Source organism: Dermacentor andersoni, chromosome 8 (genome assembly GCF_023375885.2).
Source record: "Dermacentor andersoni chromosome 8, qqDerAnde1_hic_scaffold, whole genome shotgun sequence".
Taxonomy (NCBI): domain Eukaryota; kingdom Metazoa; phylum Arthropoda; class Arachnida; order Ixodida; family Ixodidae; genus Dermacentor; species Dermacentor andersoni.
The window spans coordinates 128,354,637-128,374,422 of NC_092821.1; the positions used below are offsets into that span (position 1 = coordinate 128,354,637).

At 47.8% G+C, this 19,786-nt stretch overlaps 1 protein-coding gene across 1 annotated transcript; it reads right to left on the reverse strand.

The window, feature by feature from the left end:
* Positions 1–1,912: 1,912 nt before the first annotated feature.
* PIG-Q (phosphatidylinositol glycan anchor biosynthesis class Q) lies at positions 1,913–19,650 on the reverse strand. The gene is made up of 8 exons (XM_050173554.2): positions 18,987–19,650; positions 15,600–15,722; positions 13,426–13,549; positions 11,545–11,671; positions 9,145–9,479; positions 4,912–5,026; positions 4,527–4,582; positions 1,913–3,250 (listed from the first exon to the last, which is right to left on the reverse strand). The coding sequence occupies exons 1-8, from the start codon at positions 19,577–19,579 to the stop codon at positions 3,146–3,148; spliced, it is 1,578 nt and encodes a 525-aa protein (XP_050029511.1). The 5' UTR covers positions 19,580–19,650; the 3' UTR covers positions 1,913–3,145.
* Positions 19,651–19,786: the final 136 nt, after the last annotated feature.

Below are 19,786 nucleotides of genomic sequence, written 5' to 3' on the forward strand. Positions count from 1 at the left end.
TTTTGCTTACGGACGTACGTTATCGTACATACTAGATCTCACTCACATATGACGGGCCCCGTCTTTCTACATATGGCTGCAATTTCGTAACAGCGCAAAAGGGCAAGAGACTAAGCCGAAGGCTACGAAACAGGCGCTGACTCGCAACGAAGACTTGTTGATACACAACAAGGTATTATATGCGTCGGGAGCTCGGTTTGGCGGAGGCAAGGAATACACGTTTTGACAGCTTGGAACGGACAGTCGACTGACTTTATTCAAAAGTAAAGGCAGGTTTGCGGAGCGGTCGTGGTGGCGCCCCAGTCGCGCAGCCGCTTTCCTTTCAAGATGGAGCAGGGGGCAATTACCCCCACGGCGAGGCAAACTGGATTTCCGGAGCAAGGGTCAATGACCCCCACAGCGGGGACAACGAAGTGACGGACGGTCGATGCATATGCACGCATGGTTTCAAGGCAGGATCATATACACAAGCTAGCGATAACAGTACCCTCTCCACAAAGGAGGTGGTGACATGTCATAGCTTGCGCATGTGTATAGGACATCACCTTGAAGTTGTGTGCGCATATGATACCTTGTTGTGCATGAATAAATCTTAGTTGCGAGTGAGCCATTGTCCTGCGGCCTTCTTGTTCTTAGTGTCTTATTGTATCCCGCCGTTAGGAAATGGAGTTATGAGGATTCGCTCGACCATCCATACTTTTTCACGTGGCTTAAACATTCAAGATGCGCGAACACATCGGGAGAGTGCACCCCTCTTGATCACGTAAGAGTGATCACTTGCGTATTACGCTTAATCATAGACAAAACGACGTGTACGTGACAATATAAAACGACTGCTGCCCGAATCAAGCCCCGAAGCCGACGGCGTTCCCTGCCTTATATAAATGCCGCGCTTTTCGGAAACGTCACTGGTATGCTATACAATTCCACCCCCTATGGTTGCCGCCGCACGAATTCGTTTGCATATTTAATCACCGTAGATCGCCAGCTGTCGGTCTAGGCTCGTTGTCGGTTCGCTAGCGCATGAAGAATTGCGAGCAGCGGTGGAATTCAACAGCCCACTGCATCCTCTCATTCACACGTGTGTCACCCCACTCACCGCAGCTGCCGGTCATTCACTTGCCGCTTCGCCTGCGAGATACATGTAGATAGACCAGCACGTGGGTGCCCGTAGTTGAATTTTTTTTGTTAACGTCAGCTGTGAAGTAGCTTGGAGGCCCGGCCATTTTCTCGAGGCCAAATTAATAGAAAGATTGCACGCGAGGTAACGCAGGCACCGTACCGTCGGTCCGTCGGTGCACACACTATCATCACCCGTGTATATATATATCATCATCACGCGTATATATCATATCACGTGTGTGTGTGTGTGTGTGTGTGTGTGTGTGTGTGTGTGTGTGTGCGTGCGTGCGTGCGTGTGTGTGTGTCGATCACCGGCCTGCAGCGTGCCAACGCTAGAAAAAAAAAAGCCGGCAGATCCCACGCCCACTGGGAATCGATGTTACGCGAAGCAGTGTGCGGGGAGCATACCAAGTTAACGAAACGACCATGAGAGCACCAAGACGTAGGCGGCTGTTTCATAACTTACATGACACACATGTCATGGCCTATCATTTATCTTCGCCATACACTCTTGTCATACTATGTCAATTTTGGTACGTACCAACACGTAGGCCGCTGTTTCATGACCTACATGACAAGCACGACATGACATTCATGTCATGACCTATCATTTATGTTCGTAATGCACTCTCGTCATACTATGCCAATTTTGGTAGATACCAAGTTGACGAAACGACCATGAGAGCACCAAGACGTCGGCGCCTAGACTGACAAAGTGGCAAATGTTCGTCAAGAAATGCTTCGAATTTAAAACACTGGACGTCGCTGTCATCGCACTTAGTCACTTACATAAAGGCGGTCAAACGACACCTCCGGCCTCCTTTTATTTTACAACACAATAGGGGAGACATATGGTACATCGATCTGTCAAAATGGAATGAATTACACGTGAGCAACGTATGCGTATACCAGTCATGGGTTGACGAAACAGCACAACATATAGGATATCATAAGCTTTAAATTAAAGTCAGATAATATTTACGAGTCTCTGCAGATGGTTTTCGTGCATCTTGTGGAAGTCGAGACAGAGAAGGCGCCATCGCAAATGTAAAAGAGAGAGGAAAAGTAAGTTTTAGCCCGAAAGACGATGCATCTATTGCGATAGCAAATTAGTAGACGGCTATACAAAGTAAGGATAGTCGTTTTATCGGCAGAAACATTCACTTACTAACTAAATTAACAAGCTTAATGTCACGCGCACAAGAGCAAAGGTGAACACATCTCACTCGATGACCGCGCACACTCGCTGTCAAAACGCTGGGGTGAGGAAGAGCGGCAGCAGCAGCGAGCGAATTGACCTTCGCGCTGCTTCTCGCTTCAACGCGAACTGAGCACACGAAGCTATCAGCACTCGGCGCACTCTGTCCCCATCGCAGATCGGTTTCAAGATAGGACTCGCGCGGCCACGCGGAATAGAATGTATTGCGCTCTTTGTTCTCTTATAGGAAAACATGGTGCCCCATATCAAGGCCGCCAGGGAGCCATAAGGTACCAGGCTTTTCAATAATGTTACGGTCAAATCTCGCTATAACTAAGCCGCATTTGACAAAAAAAAAAAAACATTCACTATATCTGATATTCGTTATAAGCGTATTTGTAACACGCTGATATCGGCGAAAAACATTTTAGATTTACTTCGTCACGTTCAACGACTTTGCATATCCCCGTTCGTTATATCGCTGTTTGCATGTATGTGCTATATTTTTCTGAGTACCCCCATAGAAGGCTAGCGCTGTCTCCTATATTTAGTACCTCGAAGACGGCGAACGTATGTCAGAATCGACCGGCGGTTGGAATGTCCAGCATGGCCCGTGCAGGGCTGGATTCTTCATCTGTTAGCCGTATGCAGCGCGGACTTCTTTTTTCAATGAAACGGCACTCGTCTCTCAGTGATCCAGTCCATACGCGTTAAACGGGAATTCATCCGACTAGAGTGCAGCACGCTTTTCACTATATACGGGTGCTTGGAAGCCGCGTCTTCATCGACGTAAAACGATAACGTCCAGTTGGGAGTGAAGCTCGTTCACAGCGGATAGACGATGCGTCCAACCAGGAGGTCGGCCAACAGGTTCTTCCACGAAGGGAAGCCCAAGGGTTCTGGGAGCAAATCCACGCTTCCGCCGATCACCTGCATGCGCCCAAAGCAAGGGGAAAGAAACAATCAGATTTCTCATAGATATAGTGCTATGAGTATGCCCCGTGAATTTAGATGGACTGATTGAATGGTAGACTAATCTATTTGTGGTTCGTTCTTTTTTTTTTGTCTTATAACAACACGGGGGCTATAAAAGACGGCATAGTGGATGGCTCAAATCGTTTAACCGCCTAGATGTCAGCGAGCGAGCGCTTTTGCATTTCGTTCTCATCAAAATTACGGCGGCTGTCGATCGAGGCTGGGAAACGAACCCGCGACCTCGTGCCCAGGAGTAGGACATTACATGTATAGCCACTGAGCCACCACGTGCGTTGGGTCCTCCCCTGAAGTGTGAACAGGAAATAAGTTATGACGAAAAAAAAAAAAAAAAGACGATTGGCAGGGCATCGCCCGTTCTACTACTCGGCGATCTTAGCTATATCTCTACTTGTGCAGTCTGCAGCTTTATGTAAGCATACTAACACACATGCACGCACACACACAAACTTACGCTAGAATTATCCGTATGAGCAAATTCCAGCCAATCCTGACGCTGAGCACGTTATTAGTGGAAGCGGCGGCTGGCTAATAGCAAAGAACACTTACGAACGAAAAAAGCCTTGTGAATTCGGGGCCCCTTCGGCTTAACTTGGCCGGAGACACTTCCTTTCTCTGCAGCTTTCTGACCAGAGCAGAGTACGTCACCGTAAGCGCCGAAATGATGCTATATAATGAGAAGCTTTAATGGTAGATTAACGCTCCCCCCAGCTGCCAATGGGCCAGTGAGGTATATACTACCACGAGCCGAGGTTTGGTCAGAAGGTGGGGAAAAAAGAGGAAAGAGGGTCGCTGTTACAAAAGGCTGGGGTGACGCCGCACAGAAATCGTCGTGCAGGCTCCGCCGTCACCTCCACTTGGCTTGCCGGTCACTACTTACTAGTGACAAAGCGAAGTGACGCTGTAGTCGAAAGCTAGCAGAGGCTTGACCTGACCATTAAAGGACGTGAGCACCTAGAAACACGGCAAAGGTTGTGGCGCTAGAATTACGCTATCGGGATTCGCGGTTCTTTGAGCGAAATTCAAGACAGTCCAGCGTGGCGTTCATTTTCTCCGCTATTGTATAGAAAGCCGTCTCCAGTTAAAAAAAAGAATGCTAATATAGTTTTGAAATTACAGCCAGACACCGCGGAACAAACTTGGTGTCTCCCGCTTGTGTGCCATCACGTCACCAATCCTAATTGTCCGCCATGCGCGAACCATGGCAACGCACCTGCATGTAGAGTGCGAACTCCGGTCCCGATGACAAGGCGTCGAAGCGGACGTCTCCTGCGATGTAAACACATCTTTATGGCGTATGTTAAAAAGTAAGAAAATAAATAAAGAAAGATCACTGCGAGAAAGTAATTCATAGCTACGAGTCGAACTAAAATCACTATCCCACTGCTGCATTAAAAGCAGCAGTGGGATAGCCAAGCCAAAAGTAATTATGCGTCAAGCACCCAAAGGCAAACGCAGACCTTGCGCTTCCCCCGTTGACCTGTACACCAGCGAAGTGCTGGCAGGTACTAACTTCCACGAACAGTTTGTGTAGTCAACACGTGTTAGTAGCGCTACAGTTGTAATTCGTCCGTGTCAGGGCCATCGACGAGGCTCACCCACAATCGGACGTCCGCTGACTGTTCTCGCCGCCAGGGTGTAGAACGGCAACGAGTCCCACACGAGCACGGCGCGGCTCAGCAATCCTTGGACGCACAAGACGACCAACCGGAGCTGCGCCGATAAGCAAAAGATGAGGAGAAAAAAAAGATGTGCAGCAACCATAGAAGATGAAAACTATATTGATGGTGCCCAAGCAAGCGAAGCGTATACTGTTTTGTACTACTATACTGGCCGCTTGTGTGTGCGTTCTCGTCCAGAAGAAGCGCTTCTGCTGCTTCGTACGACTGCCGCACGGCTGCACCTCGCAGCAGGCAAGACCCCGACACACGCGGCTGTGCGTGAACTTCGTCGACAACGTGTGTCTCGCTTTTGTCACGTATGGGCCGATTTACGCTCGAGCTGCACCGCCCGCGCCTGCCGCCCGCCTCGTGCGAAGAAGTGCATATGTCACACACCGCAGGGTGCACAAATTTCGGTTTAAACTGGACTCGCATATGGAGACAGGCAAGCAGGCAATGAACATTATTTAGGTCCCCCCCTTACGAGGGAGGTGCCGCTGCGGGCCGCTCCTACGTCGGGACGGGCAGGCCGTGCCTGAGTAAACCGAAATTTGTGCATCAGTGTAAATCGACCTATACAACACAACTCGCAATGCCTGCCCGCCGGGATCGTCCCATCTCCCGCCAACCTGCATGGGGAGCTGTAGCTCAGCGCGTCGCCAGCGGTCGATCACCCCCCGTCTATACTTCTTGATCGAGAAAGCAGGAGCGGACTCTCCTGTTGCGCCCCTCGGGATCAGATGCTCCTGGACGGCGTCCCAGAACTGTAGCAAAGGCCTGGCTCCATCCCAGGCCTGCTCGGCGTGCGGCGAGGCCGAGGCAATCGAGCGTCTTCCTTTACGCCTGCCCCGCTTTCTCCAAAGCGAGCGCTTCTCTCTGCACATCGTTTCGACGCCCGGGACCCCCTGTCGTCTCGGCCTAGCAACTGTTGTTTCAAGGCCTGCAGCACCAGTTCCGCCTTCGGGCACTTTCTCACGTTCCTGGAGGACACGGGGCCTGCCGAGTAACTTGCAAATGCGCCGCCCGGCTACCGCTGACAGCTAATGACTCTGTAACCGCCCCCGACCGTCTCTCTCTTCTTTCTTATTTATATAACCCCCCCCCCCTTCCTAAACGGGCTGAGCCGTGCTCCCTTAAGGCTGCAGAAAATAGCGACTCTTCCTATATATCTCTCTCTTTCTCTGGATATTGACAAATTCCGCCATATCGTCTAATTCACCGTCTTGTCAGCTCTGATTGGCCCAGAGCTAGCGCTGCTGTACGGTCGCTCTGATTGGGTCGAAACGCCACCATCGCGGAATTTCACAATATGGCGGAATTCGACGATCCCAAGTGAGCCGATCCCAAATGACGTGTAATGTCACATACCGTCTCAAAGCGCTAGCTGCCCACGAGGGCAGGAAAAAAGAAGATGCTGCAGAAATCCTGAGAGTTGTCTACTGATGAGTAAGCATTCCTTGGCTAGGCTGTTACTTCGCTTTTGCTCTTCCTAGCTTATGCATGTCTACCCATCGCTTTCCCGGTGTCAAAGAAAATCCATGCACTGAACGGTGTGGAGATCAGTTGCCAGGAAGCTGCATGGCCCCTTCAAAGCGATCGTATCAACTGAACCGGAAAGCCGTCACAATCGGTTTCACCTCGGCTGTTTTCTTTATCTTCATGTTATTTTGTTTTCCTTTCCATTTTTTTATCACGACCTTGACGCGGTGACGTCACCAGTTTCTTTTTAAAAGCCACCAATCGTTTATTATTATTATTATTATTATTATTATTATTATTATTATTATTATTACATATACCAATCACACTCAGCAGCCCCACAGCGCGCTTCTCTGCACACATGCTCGTAATGCGGGAAAGCAAGATTTCAAGGCGGCCTGACGTGAATCGTTTTCTCCTGATCAAACATTTTTTTTCTTTCAGTTGCCCTTATTGTTTATAATGTAGCCGCTAATCTACATTGACGCTATTATGACGATTAACTGTCTTAACTTCGCAAATTACGAGCTTTTGTGCAGATACAAGGCATTACACTTTTCGCGTGGCCAGATTTTGCTGCGGTACTGCTCGCCGAAGAATTCTAACGCATTAAAACCGGCGCGCCCTCCCTTTTAGGAAGTAAACTGATTCCGCATGCGACGCGATGCACGCACCAAGCGTCTCAGACTCTAGCTTGAAACTATAGGATATCAGTGGTAAGGTTGCCATTTTCTCCCGTTGCACGCGCGCGCGCCCATGGCCTAACGGGTGGAGCGCAGAGCTGCGCCACCGTGGTTCGAATCAAATCAAATCGAATTTTATTCAACATTTGCCTTTTCCGCTTTCCCCCTTTTTTATAGAAATAACGGGGGAAATGAAAATGCTAGGATGGGAGCAAACAGCTGCTGAGCTAGCAGCTTGACAAAGCCTTTACCCCGTTTTCATTGGCATGGAAAACCGCATAATAAAAATCACTTCCCCCTCCCTTAATTTGTCTATCCCTGTACTTTGCGAAATAAAAAAAAAAGATAGTTTCCTTATTCGCTCGCACATTTTGTTTCTCTAAATTGCGCGCTGCGTCTGGCGCTATCGCGCCCCGGAACGTTATGGTTTCTTTCTTGCAGGAATACCCGGCACCACACAATCGCGGAAGGCGTACTTATCGCGTTCATACACCGCCGCGTTGTAGGGCGACCACATGTGGTTCGTGACAGAGTCGGATTTCAGAGAGATGCAGCTAGATTCCCACAGCCTTGGTTCCCACAGACGGATAACGGCCTCAACCGTGCAAACCACTGCTAAGCCTGGACGAGGATCAAGTGGCAGAGGCTTGGATACAATCGTGTACGCCTTCGAAATACGGTGGTGGCACATGTTCAAGAAGCCTCGCAACAACAACAACAACAACAACAACAACAACAACAACAACAACAACAACAACAATCATAATAATAATATTAATAATAATAGTAACAAGAAGAAGAAATAATAGAAAGCAAGAGAAAATCTTGACATTGAGAGATAGATTGGGAGGTGGGGGTGGAGTAGGGCGTCTGGACCCAGAGCTGTGTCTTTCGAGTAAGAAAATTTGTTTCGAGGTGAAAATTTAATATCGCTAAAATAAAAAGGGAGAAAGTAACAGGCACTCACAAAACACCAATTAAAAACAAACTATACCGTATTTGTTAAAATCTAAGCCCACGGCCGATATTCAAAAGACCAGCAAAAAAAAGTATATATTTTGAATGAAAAAAAGAAAGAAACCATTAGACTGCCATAAGAGCATGTAACATCATCGAGATATCGCACTTTCCCACTTATCGCATTATCAGATCAGAATAATGTAACGATTCTGTTCCAATGTCATGTCTTAATTGTCAGCGGTCAGGGCGGCCACCCACCCGCGTTATTAACGGTTTATCCACCATAAACGGTGGATGATAAGAGCGGCGCAAAATTGAGCAGAAGGAATCGTGCCACATCATAGCGGCCAAGTTCACTATACTAGCGAATAACTTTCTGTGACAATTAAGGAATAGTCTCTGCCACATGTGTTAAAAAGAAATCGCTAGAATTTTATCTCCTGATGATCATCATTAGGAGATAAAATTTGTACGATAACACAATGGGCAGTGCCTCGATGTCACGCCTGAGGATTTAAAAGAAAACGAGAAAAGAAAAAAAAAAACGAAGAAATGAAACAGGAGCAAATAATCGCAGCATGAGAAGACGCGTGTATGCTGCAGTAAAACTGCGGAGACAAGCCAGTACATTCCAATGGAATGCCAAAATATTCACCCAGTCAGGACCGTAGTGAACGTCCATCTTACAGATGCGCTGAGGTTCAAGGCTGATTTGAGCGCTAACTGGTCAGAGGTCGAGATATCCAAGAGAAGTTTATAGTATTGGGGGAAAAAAATAAGAAAGAAAAATTTCATATGCAGGGAAGAGTTGGAACCGGGGGCGTTTAGACACTTATATAAGTAACATAACAATAAAGAGATAGTGGATGTTTTAATTAGGAAAACAAAATGTAAAGTAGAGAAGGGCAAAATACGAGTGCAATAAACGTAGTAAAACCTGATTATCTCAAGCAGGCACCCTTTGTCGCCACCTCGTTTTAACGGGGGAGGTGCCGACAGAAATCATCGTCACCACCGGCTGCGCATGCGCTCTGCAGGCGAAACTGACCGCCACGAAGACGACGTAGTAGACGGCCACGGTGGGGAAGAGGAAGAAGAGCACGCCGAACAGCAGCGTGCCCACGAACATCTGGTCGACGTCGTAGCGGTGCGAGTCGACGCGCCGCCGCAGCGGGTTCCACTTGCGCCCGCGGAACAGCCGCCAGAGGGCGCCCAGCGCGCGAGCCCAGCCCTGGTAGAGGCGGCACGCGTAGCCGTAGAAGCAGTACATGTGCACCGTGGCCAGCGCGAGCAGGTCCGAGGCCAGCGCCAGGTGCAGGGTCAGGCTGCCCGGCCAGAGGCTGAACAACGCCCCGACCCACGGGTCCACGACGCCCACGTACGCTGCGCGGCCAAGGACGTGACAGCGCATTGTAGGGTTAAAGGTCAAGAGCAACGAAATTTTCGCTTGGGAATATGTATTTCTGGTATAAATATGTACTTCTGGTATACCATGCGTCCTACGTATCTTAGCTTATGGGGTTTTACGTGCCAAGGCCACTTTCTGATTATGAGGCACGCCGTATAGTGGAGGACTACGGAAATTTCGACCACCTTGGGTTCTTTAACGTGCACTTAAGTCTAAGTACACGGGTGTTGTCGCCCTCATCGAAATGCGGCCGCTGTGGCCGGGATTCGATCCCGCGACCTCGTGCTCAGCAACCCAACACCATAGCGACTGAGCAACCATGGCGGGTCCTACGTATTTTGTGCCAAAACTTAATAAAAAATATATATATACGCAAGTGTCATGTAGCTAGACAGAACCGAGGCTATGACGTTTGCCATCGCTTGGAGCAAGTAAGACTATCTCCTTTATGTATTTCACCTGATTTACAGAATTAGTTATTGATTATTCAGCTTCTCAAATACTATATTCAGAGCAACAGTGTCAATGAAAAGAATTGTAGACCGTCCAGAAAAATTCCCCATCCAGCTTTATGTTGCTCGATACGTGCTATATCTAAAAGTGTTTTTTTTTTCAAGGCTGAAATTCCGCAAAACACGAAAAACGCGCGGCACTTTTCGCGCTAGGCACGCTGGGGACTCGCTCCAGCGTATCAAACAGACTACTACGCTATGCTTTGTTAAGCTTCCCGTGAATAAATCAGGCTATCGTGGTATCAAACTGACCGTATAGCGTATACAGTACGTTGGACATTACAGGGTTAAACTGCTACCGCCATAAGGAGCAAATACCGGACATCGGAAACGCGATAACGCAGAACTGCCGAAGTATATCGCGGGAATCGGCGTTTATAAAAAAATACATCACAAGAACATCCTCGATGATTATACCCAAGTCAATGCGAAGCATTTCTCCCCTGCACATGGCACAGTGCCCGAAAGAAACTCGCGTACGTCCTCCCGTCGGAAACGTTCGCTCGAGGACCACGACGTGCACGACGGGCCGTGACACCGTGACGAGGTATACGATTGGAAGCACAGCGGGTCGCAGACGACACACGCCGCACCAAAATTCGTCTCCAACAAAGTTCTTTTGAAAGTACGCGTTTGCGTCCCGCGGGCGGTGGTCCTCTGATTGGCGCCGCTCGGTCTCGCCGACCCGCTCAGAGGCCGTTCGGTTGGCGTGACGCTGTCCTTCGGCCGCGCCTATCTCGTCAGCCCGTCGCTTCGCCTCCTGCCTCTTTTGTATTCATCGCATACCTATGTAGTATTTGCAGAGCCTTTGCACTCTAATGCTCCTTTACCGCTTGATACTTTCGAGGGCTCACGGTTATGTCTGCAAATAGAGGTCTACGCGCAACATAGCGTAGCTAGCGCAACCGAGCCACGTGTACTTGTGGCGCGCACGCCCGCGTACCGGCGAGTGGAGCAAGGAGGGGCCGAGCCAACCGGCGGCAAGCGAACGGGCGCATGGGGGTGCGCGTGCATCGGCGACAAACTCCATGGAGGATGGAAACAGATAGGAGTGGAGCATACCGCAACGCGATTGAAGCCAAACTGGTGGCCCAACACGTGATCGTCATGTCAAAAGTGCGCGGTTGGTTTGAGTGTTCCCTCTCTGCGGGCTTTGATTGCTTTGCAAATGCTTCGCATTAGAAATTTTATAATAATGAGATCATCATAATTACGCCAGCGCCTAGCAAGAACACGATACAGGGAAATAAACGGATGGGACAAGTAGACTACAGCCCAAGTATGGCAAACGAACACCTTCCACAAGAGGCTTCAATGTCGACCAAGTGGCGCGAAGGATAACACTGACGTTTTAACATACAATTTCGCGAATCCCTTTTTCCACAGGTTGTCGAAAGATGGCTCTGACGCAGAAAACAAGTGTCTGTAATCCCATCCTGCGGTTAGCAATGCACATTTAGTTAAAAGAGTGAGATGTGAGAGAAAACGTTGTGCTAGTCTTAGCGGCCACACACGCGAGCACACTCACTCTTCCAGAGGCTTATGTGATAGAGGAAGAAGCGTCCCAGCGCGTTGTTGAGAGCAGCGTTCAGCTTCAGTCCAGCGGGGGCGCCCATCAGCCACTGGATGAGCGTCTGCAGGTGCTGGACGACCGTCTGCGAGGCAAGGTGTGCGTTATGGCTACACGTAACCATAGAGTTTCCTACACTGAACTCTATGCACGCAATTATTCGCGCTCATGAACGACCGCTCGTAACGCCATGCGTTGGTCACTTCTTCACCCGAATATCGACAACTTCAGTCTCATCGATTGTGCGCGATATGGCGGGCCGAATATCTCGGATGCGACGTTACAGGCCTCTTGGTTCGGCGTCGTGGCACCGTGGCCTCCGAGATAGCATCATGCGCGCCGCGGTGCAATCTCGGAGGCCGGCAGCGACGTTTGCTCGTGGCTAGACAGCCTCTAGCGCATGTCAGGACTGCTTACGTGCGATACCAGAATAACTTCCGGTAAGTTCTTCACCTTGTCATGTCGTGTTAGCCCCGTTTTCTTTCTCTGACAGTAACAACGGATTCTTTTTCCTATTTTATTTCTCTCTTACGCGAGAACGTAGCTGGCCTTAGGATATGATCAACGCCAAACGACCAAAAAATAAATCTCAAACCTAGGCCCAAGCGCCAAACTGGGCGGGTCGATCCGCGCGAGAAATTAATTAAACGAACATTTTAGCGTGAAAACAAGTGCTGCTCAAACTCGTGTAGTTAACTACGACATCCTGGGCGCGAAATCTGCGCGGCGCATTGTTACTCCATACCAGGGATCTCGGAGGCGCATTCCTGTGCTTTATCGGTCACGCCGCGCTCGCCAGATGTTTAGGGATGGTGCTTAAAAACAAAGGCTGCCATTTTCTGACTTGTTCAAGCATATGCCGAGTACTTTAAGATTGAAATGTCCCTCATATGCAGTTGTCTGCATATATATATATATATATATATAGATAGATATATACACCCATTAGTCGTGCTATAGTGCTATAGTCGTGCGGTCAAACGTGATGAAACACACATGGCGTATCTATCATTTTTGAAGGCGACAAATCTAGACTGCCGATTATAGCCTACCATTCTTGCTCCAATTTTCTGCAAATTTGCGGACCATATTTGCCGGACGATAAGTGCCGTCTGATGTGTGTAACGTCACATGCATACTTTATTCTTGTGTTGTTTTTCTCGCCCCTCCTCTCACATGTTTTAAACTTTCTCTCTCCTCATACCTCTCATATTATTTATTCACTATTCTTTTTCTGCGTACGTTTTCTCTTCTAGAGCAGCTGGCAGGCGTAGTGTCCCGGTGGCAGTTGCCAGCTAGCTTTCTTCCCCTTCTCTCTAATTGTTGAATAATTCTGCCCCTTCTCTCTAATTGTTGAATGAATAATAACAATAACTGGTGAGAAGCCCCGTTTTTTTCTTTCAGACTATTGCAAACTACATATTCTGTCCTCACTTTTAGCGGCGAGGAAAGTGCCACGTGGCCTTTTGAATTATGAATGGACTCTATATGGTGAAGTGCCCCAGATTAATTTTGCCCATCTGGGGTTGTTTAACCAGTAGCCAAATAAGGTACACGTGGGTGGATTTTTTCTTCTTCCGCCGTCATCGAAACGCGGCCGCCGCGGCTGGGAATCGGACCCGCGACCTCGTGTTCAGCAGAGGAACGCCACAGACACGGAGCCATCACGTCGAGTCGTGGCCATTGTACACAACAAAAAAGGTCAACAGTGACTGGTGCCGAAGAAGAGCTGGTGCAATGAAAACATACAGACAGCAGATACAGTAAAGGAGCAGGTGGGCGCCACGTTGGACTACAAGGAAAAAGTATAACAGGCAGCAGCAGCGGCAGCCGACTGACCTCGGTCCACTCGAGCGAGGCCCACGGCACTTCTTCGGAGAAGCCGTTGTCCCAGTGCACCACCCAGGCGAGGCAGGCGCCCAGCAAGCAGTCGAGCAGCACGCTGCACATCCTGTTCTTGCAGCTGCGCATGCGCGACACGAGTCGCGCAAGTTTGAACGCATGACCACGTCCCGTCCCAGAAACCTTTTTTTGGATAGCAATAGGGGGCTTGTCGGTACGGCATATCTTATTTTGTTGTACACTCTTAAGCAAAATTACACCCTTTTGCTACACTCTAAAAACAGTTTGCACCCTTTGGGGTGTATATTTGTCCCACAACAATAATCGTAATCTGTCTTGCTTGCGTTTCCTTTCTTGAAAAATCGGCGCTCGCTACTTTCCTGCCGAGAATGCTGCGTCACACTGATAACGCGCATGCCGTTCGTTACTGGGAAGTACCGGGCTCGCAGCGTTAAAGAAAGGAAACGCGGGCAAGACAGATGACGATTATTGTTGTGGGACAAATATACACCCCAAAGGGTGCAACTGTTTTTAGAGTGTACATAACAATAATAGTCATCTGTCTTGTCCGCCTTTCCATTCCTTAACGCGGCGAGCCCGGTACTTTCCAGTAACGAACGGCATGCACGTTATCAGCACGACATAGCATTCCCGACAGGAAAGTAGCGGGCGCGGCGTTTTCAAGAAAGGAAACGCAAGCAAGGCAGATGACGATTATCGTTGTGTGGCAGAGATACACCCCAAAGGGTGTAACTTTGCCTAAGAGCGTAGCGCAAGCTGAACGGCAAGGACAACAGAAAGGCACGCCTGACACACGTACCGCTATGTGTGTCAGGCGTGCATTTCTGTTGTGCTTGTCGTTCAGCTTGCGCTACAAAATAAATAAATAAATAAATAAATAAATAAATAAATAAATAAATAAATAAATAAATAAATAAATGAAAAGATATGCCTTTTCTTTGGAGTTTTCTACGGTGACGGAAGTGACGTGTCACAGTGAGTGACGTTGCTAGGACTGCGTTTTACGTCACAGCGTTTGTGCGTGCTACCCTGATTCTCTGGCTGGGAGGGTCACTTCCTGGAGAGGAAGGAAGCGCGGCCTTTGAAATTTCGGCTGTTTTCGGGGGCTGCAGGCAGCGCTGTAATACTTTGCAGACACAATCGTCAGTGCCTGAAGTACGCGCTGCACTTGTCTATTTAAGATAGCCAAATCTGATGAAAGGCCGTTTTAGTCAAGCTTCGATTGGCAAACCACCATTATCGGTTACGGAAAACGTGAACCGCACCGAGCGCAAAGGCTTGATGGGCCAGAAAAGACCCAGAGACAAAAAAAAAATTGTCGAGGCTACCTTAGAGGGATTGCTAAAGGGAAACACTAAATATGTTTAATCTGGCAATGTAGTCTTTCAGAACTCTATTTCAGTTATATTAGAAGAGAAAATTAAAGTCAAATTTAAAGTTCCGCGCCAAAATCGCAACGTCGGTACGTCAGTGTGACGTCACGGAGCACGAAATATTTTTTCCGTATATTCTGGCTCACTAAATGTTCTTGAAGCTTGCTAAGTTCACTTTTTGTTTCTTTTAGAATAAAATCCGGTCCATCATTATGATTGCAAATTTAACTAGACTCAAGCAGACGTCAAAATCTATGACGTCACGGCCAGGTGGTGCGGGGAGTTCAACGCGGCGTCGCCATCGGTCAATCGTTCTGAGTGTTTTTTTTTTTTTTTTTGGCTTTGAAAGCCCCCTCTCGAGGTAAGAATGACGTTTTTCGAATTGCACAGGCGTAAGTTACTAGCACAGCTCAGATTATTTTTCTCTTTAGTATCTTTGGATTGCGACGGGAACGAGAATGTGTCACATATTGACGGAAACGATCGAGCATACTGGCATCCCATAAACAAGAAATTATATTTCTAATTTGGCTTTGAAAGTGGTGCAATAATGACATGTGGCGCCGCTTAACGGTGAAACAGTGCAACCAATGTACCTACAAGTACGTAACGAAAAAAAGCCGGGCAGAGAGAGTACATTACTGTACTGGCCTGAAATTGTATTCGTGCGCTTCTGTTAACTTTTATTCGCGTGGGAGAGTAGATAGCAAGGTCGCACTTATCATATGCCCTCCTGCAATGCGCGCACACGAAGCAGGCTACAGAGGTTTCGTTTACCGAAGAGTGATGCGGCCATGTGACCGTACGCTGTCGGCGACGGCAGCGAAGTCGTCGAGTCGCTTGCAGATCAATGCACCGGTGGACGTTGCCTGGGCACACGTCGACAGCATCGTCCTAGCCCTGCAGCGTACATTTAACAAGAGTTGTTATTCCGCCTAAAAATGACAACAACAAAAAAAGACTGGGACAAGAGGCACTTTGAAATGATCACACAGGGCGACCATCACTGAGGTAGTGCCGTAAAAGAAGAAGGCTGTGCTGATTCAGCGGTAAATGACAGTGAGATGCGTTAGCAATACGTCACACCTCTTTGAGGTCCCGGATCCCCGATTTAAACTGCGTAAATGGAAAACTCCCAATAGCCCCCGATTAACCCAGATCAGTTCCCGCACGTCGCTTCTACAATATTCGCTTCACAGAATGGCTTTTCGTTGCCTATAATCCAAGAAATAGTTACGGAAATTTCATCGCTAATTTTGCCTGAACTTCGCTATGGAATACCTTATCCACTAACCTTACAGAATTAAAGAATATTCTGCCATTAGTTCATATAAATTCGAGTTGCGCGCGTTCTTGCAATATGTATAAAGTTGACTTACTACATATTTTATGTATCACCTTGTTTTATTTCACACGTATGTTTCATTATTCATTACGTACTTATGCTCGTATCTTCATCATGTACACATCAATTTTCGTTTGCTTAATATGAAGTTTTATTTTCCCGTTGTAAGTATTAAAAGGAGGTCTCACCCTTACAGTCTTTGACTATGAGGCCTCCTTCTGCATATACTTCATACCTAAATGTAGTTATATGCAATAAAATCGATCGATTGATTGAATGATTGATTGATTGATTACAAAGTGCTGTTCAGGAGTTCACTCGACAAACGTCCCACCTGTTCGAGGAGCAAAGTGCATATATATATCAAGGGGCCTGATTTTTATTAGTCATATTATAAGAAGCCAACAAACAAACACTGACACCAAGGACAACATAGGGGAAATTACTTCTGCTTAGTAATTGAATTAACGAAATGATAAATTGATGGAGATGAAAGTGGACGAAAAAAAACAACTTGCCGCAGGTGGGGAACGATCCCACAACAATGGCATTACGCGTGCGATGCTCTAACAATTAAGCTACCGCGGCGCCGTTTTTTCATACACCTTTGCTTTTGTGCTTGAATGCATAAAACGACGTTTTGTTAAGGAAGTAATTGGAACGCCAGTGCCTTTCTTCGTAAAGTTCGGGAACTAATATCTCGAAACTGGAGTCTTGTTGAGAATTCGTTAGAGCCGCCTTGCGAACTCCACGGCTAGAAATTGTAAATTGCAATATGGGCCATAAGGTAATTAGTTAAACAAGTGAATTAGCGAATTTTTGTTAATTAGTCGATTATGCATTTCAATTTCTTGCGCGAGTAGTGTCCGCCGCTTTGAGTAGACCACCTCATGAACAAGAATTATGCTATTTGCCACAGGTAACCTGTCAAAAAATTTTGAAAGTGTTCGCTGAAACACCCGGTATATACATCTACCTTGTTATCGGATTCCCGCACTTCTTTTCCACTTTAACACTCCTAATGCTAACGCATTAAAAAAAGCAACTGCAACAAAATTTCAGTTTCGTTAAATTTGTCGTAAATGAGTATTAGATACTATTAAAGGAACCCTAGCAAAATTGCAGCGCTGGTGCTTGTATAACCTTCCGTTAAATACCCGTTCATCTGGAGGTTGGCGGATATGACGCAAATATCAAGGCACATGGCATCCGAGATGTTCAGCGTGCCGCAGGCCACGCTTTTAGATTAGATCTAGAAACGTTGGCCGCAGGCGCCTCCCAATCTCGGAGCTCATTCCGATGAGCCCCACTGGTTCCCAACATTCCGGCCTCCGCGATAATTGCACGGAGGCATGCTATCTGAAACTCGACGCTTTCTACGCGGCCCAAAATTTCGTTGCAGTTGCATGGCCTTTAAATTCTGGGTGTCTTGAATGACCACGCTTTCTTCCGAGGAGGGTATCTAGTTACGTCTATTTATGCTGATTATTATAAAATATTTAATTAAAAATAAACGTACCATTGCAGCATGGATTGGAGCTGATGCACTAACATACGCGATATTTAGTCACTGCAGCAGCTGCGGCGGAGCAGACCGACATTTGCATCAATTCTCAGGCACAATCTTTAGTCACTGCTAGAAGTCATTGCAGCAGGCAGCGGAGCTGACCGACGCATCCGCTCACACGCGTAGGTGTCTCCAAAGTAGAACATGCATATGAAAGCCAGTGCGTATGGTTCGCAGGCAAGCTGCACGGACGTTAAGCAGTGCGCGTGACGTCAGCGCTGCATAATTTAACCCCTCTCTTCTTTGGCAGTCCAGGGTGTGGATAATAAACTCAAAGCGGAGGAAACGCATCCAACTTACGGTAAAACTGGGCGAGGTTGTGTCGAAGGTCTGTTTGTTGCGCGCCCAAAGTAAAGTTAGTTCATTCTCGAAGATGCCTTCTTGCCCTACGGCTCACCAGCACTGCAGAAAAGCTATCTTCGGGTGCAAGGGCTATTTTTATGGAACGAAGCCGGTAAAATGGCTCTCTGTATTTTGTCTGTAACTTTTCCGTGCGGGTAAAACTGTCATGAAACGTGTTCTGTAGATCTGAAAGAGAAGGTGCAAATTTAGAAATGCCGCAGCCTTTTTTGAATTCCCACAGTGATGCACTTGGTACGCAGTGCATGTATAATATACGGCTGTGAAGCAAATAATACATCACGAATTCTACGCAGTAGATATCGTTTTATTCTGGAGGAACTCAACATGAAATAACACAAAGCGATTTTAAAATTAAGAAAAAAAATTACTGTCGCTGCGATCACGTTGTACGATGTCCTCCGATCGAATAACAGCCCGATGCCCCTGTTTCTCTCGATATATCAGAGCAAAAGCTTTTGTTATTTGAACTCATGTTGTTTGTCGTGTGGAAGCTTTTAGAAATATTATTTTTTTCAAAACGGCAGCTCGAACACTGGTGCCGAATAATTTGCGTACGATTTCCTTCTTTCTTGTCGGGCTGAAGATGAATATCTAGTGTGTGGTTATATTCGAAAAAAAAAAAAAAACACGACACTTTCGCTTGCTGTCGCGATTGGGTGGCAACATGCCTTACGAAAGGCGTTTGTTTTTCTTTTCTCCTTGCTGTACCCCTAACTATGCGCAATACATTAGCGTGGTACGTGTGAGCTATATGGTCGCTATCGAACGTGTTTCTTGTTTCATTGCCCTAGCAACGCGCGCGTAATATCGTGCCCAGTGCATTTACAATATTGAACGACCTGGAATAGTATACATATCGAACAATCGAGACACCCAGTGCACAGCTTACCGAGTGGGCAGCTTGCGCGCCATTCCCGCCTTCGCAGCATGTATCAACGAACCGGCACAGATCGCGGGCTGCCACAGGAAAGAGATTTCCTCCGCGTCGGAACTGGCGTACACGACGTCTGCGGTGCCGCCGACGCTTTCAGGCAGTCGAAACTGCTGACATTCGATCAACCAGCCGACCAAGGCGTTGACGCCGCGCTCTCGGAAGCTAGGAGTGCGCTCTAGCACGTGAGCGTCGTACAGCACGACCATCGTCCTCGTCGAGGGCTGTCTCACGAAGGACTGCACCACGTTCCCGTAATCGTCGACCTGGATGCAGAAGTCGAGCGTCTCCTTCGCGTGCGCGACCAGCACGACGTGGTCGTCGCCCCTCGTAAGCAGCCCCACGAAGCACGATTCGCCGCACCGCGCTAAGCTGCTCGCCAGGCAGTCCCTGAACACGTCGATTGTGGCTTTCGTCGCTTCGGAATCGGGCAGCAGAAGCGACGCGGAGCACGCGATGTTGGTCTCCGCATTGTCCGCGCATCCTATGAGCACCCCCGTGCCCTGGCACAGCTGCACGGGTAGGAAAATATTCGCAAAGCCGTTTGTCATTTCTGAGGAGAGGCGTGAGCAGTTTCGATTTCACGTGGCTGCCATCTTGTATGTTTTCAAGCGTTGCTTGTTGCCAGGTGCACTACTCTTGGGACTCAAACGATGGTAATCTGACACCCAAAGTCACTACGTAGGTTTTCTTTAAGATAATTATTACAAATATAGCAAATAAAACCAGTACAATTATTATCTGCGTTTTATTTCACC

Coding starts and splice junctions, on each gene's coding strand:
- PIG-Q (XM_050173554.2), bottom strand. CDS start 19,579: ATGACAAACGGCTTTGCGAATATTTTCCTACCCGTGCAGCTGTGCCAG. Junction 11,672..13,425: donor CCTCGCTCGAGTGGACCGAG/GTCAGTCGGCTG, acceptor CTTGCCTCGCAG/ACGGTCGTCCAGCACCTGCA. Junction 5,027..9,144: donor ACTACGTCGTCTTCGTGGCG/GTCAGTTTCGCC, acceptor TTATCGGCGCAG/CTCCGGTTGGTCGTCTTGTG.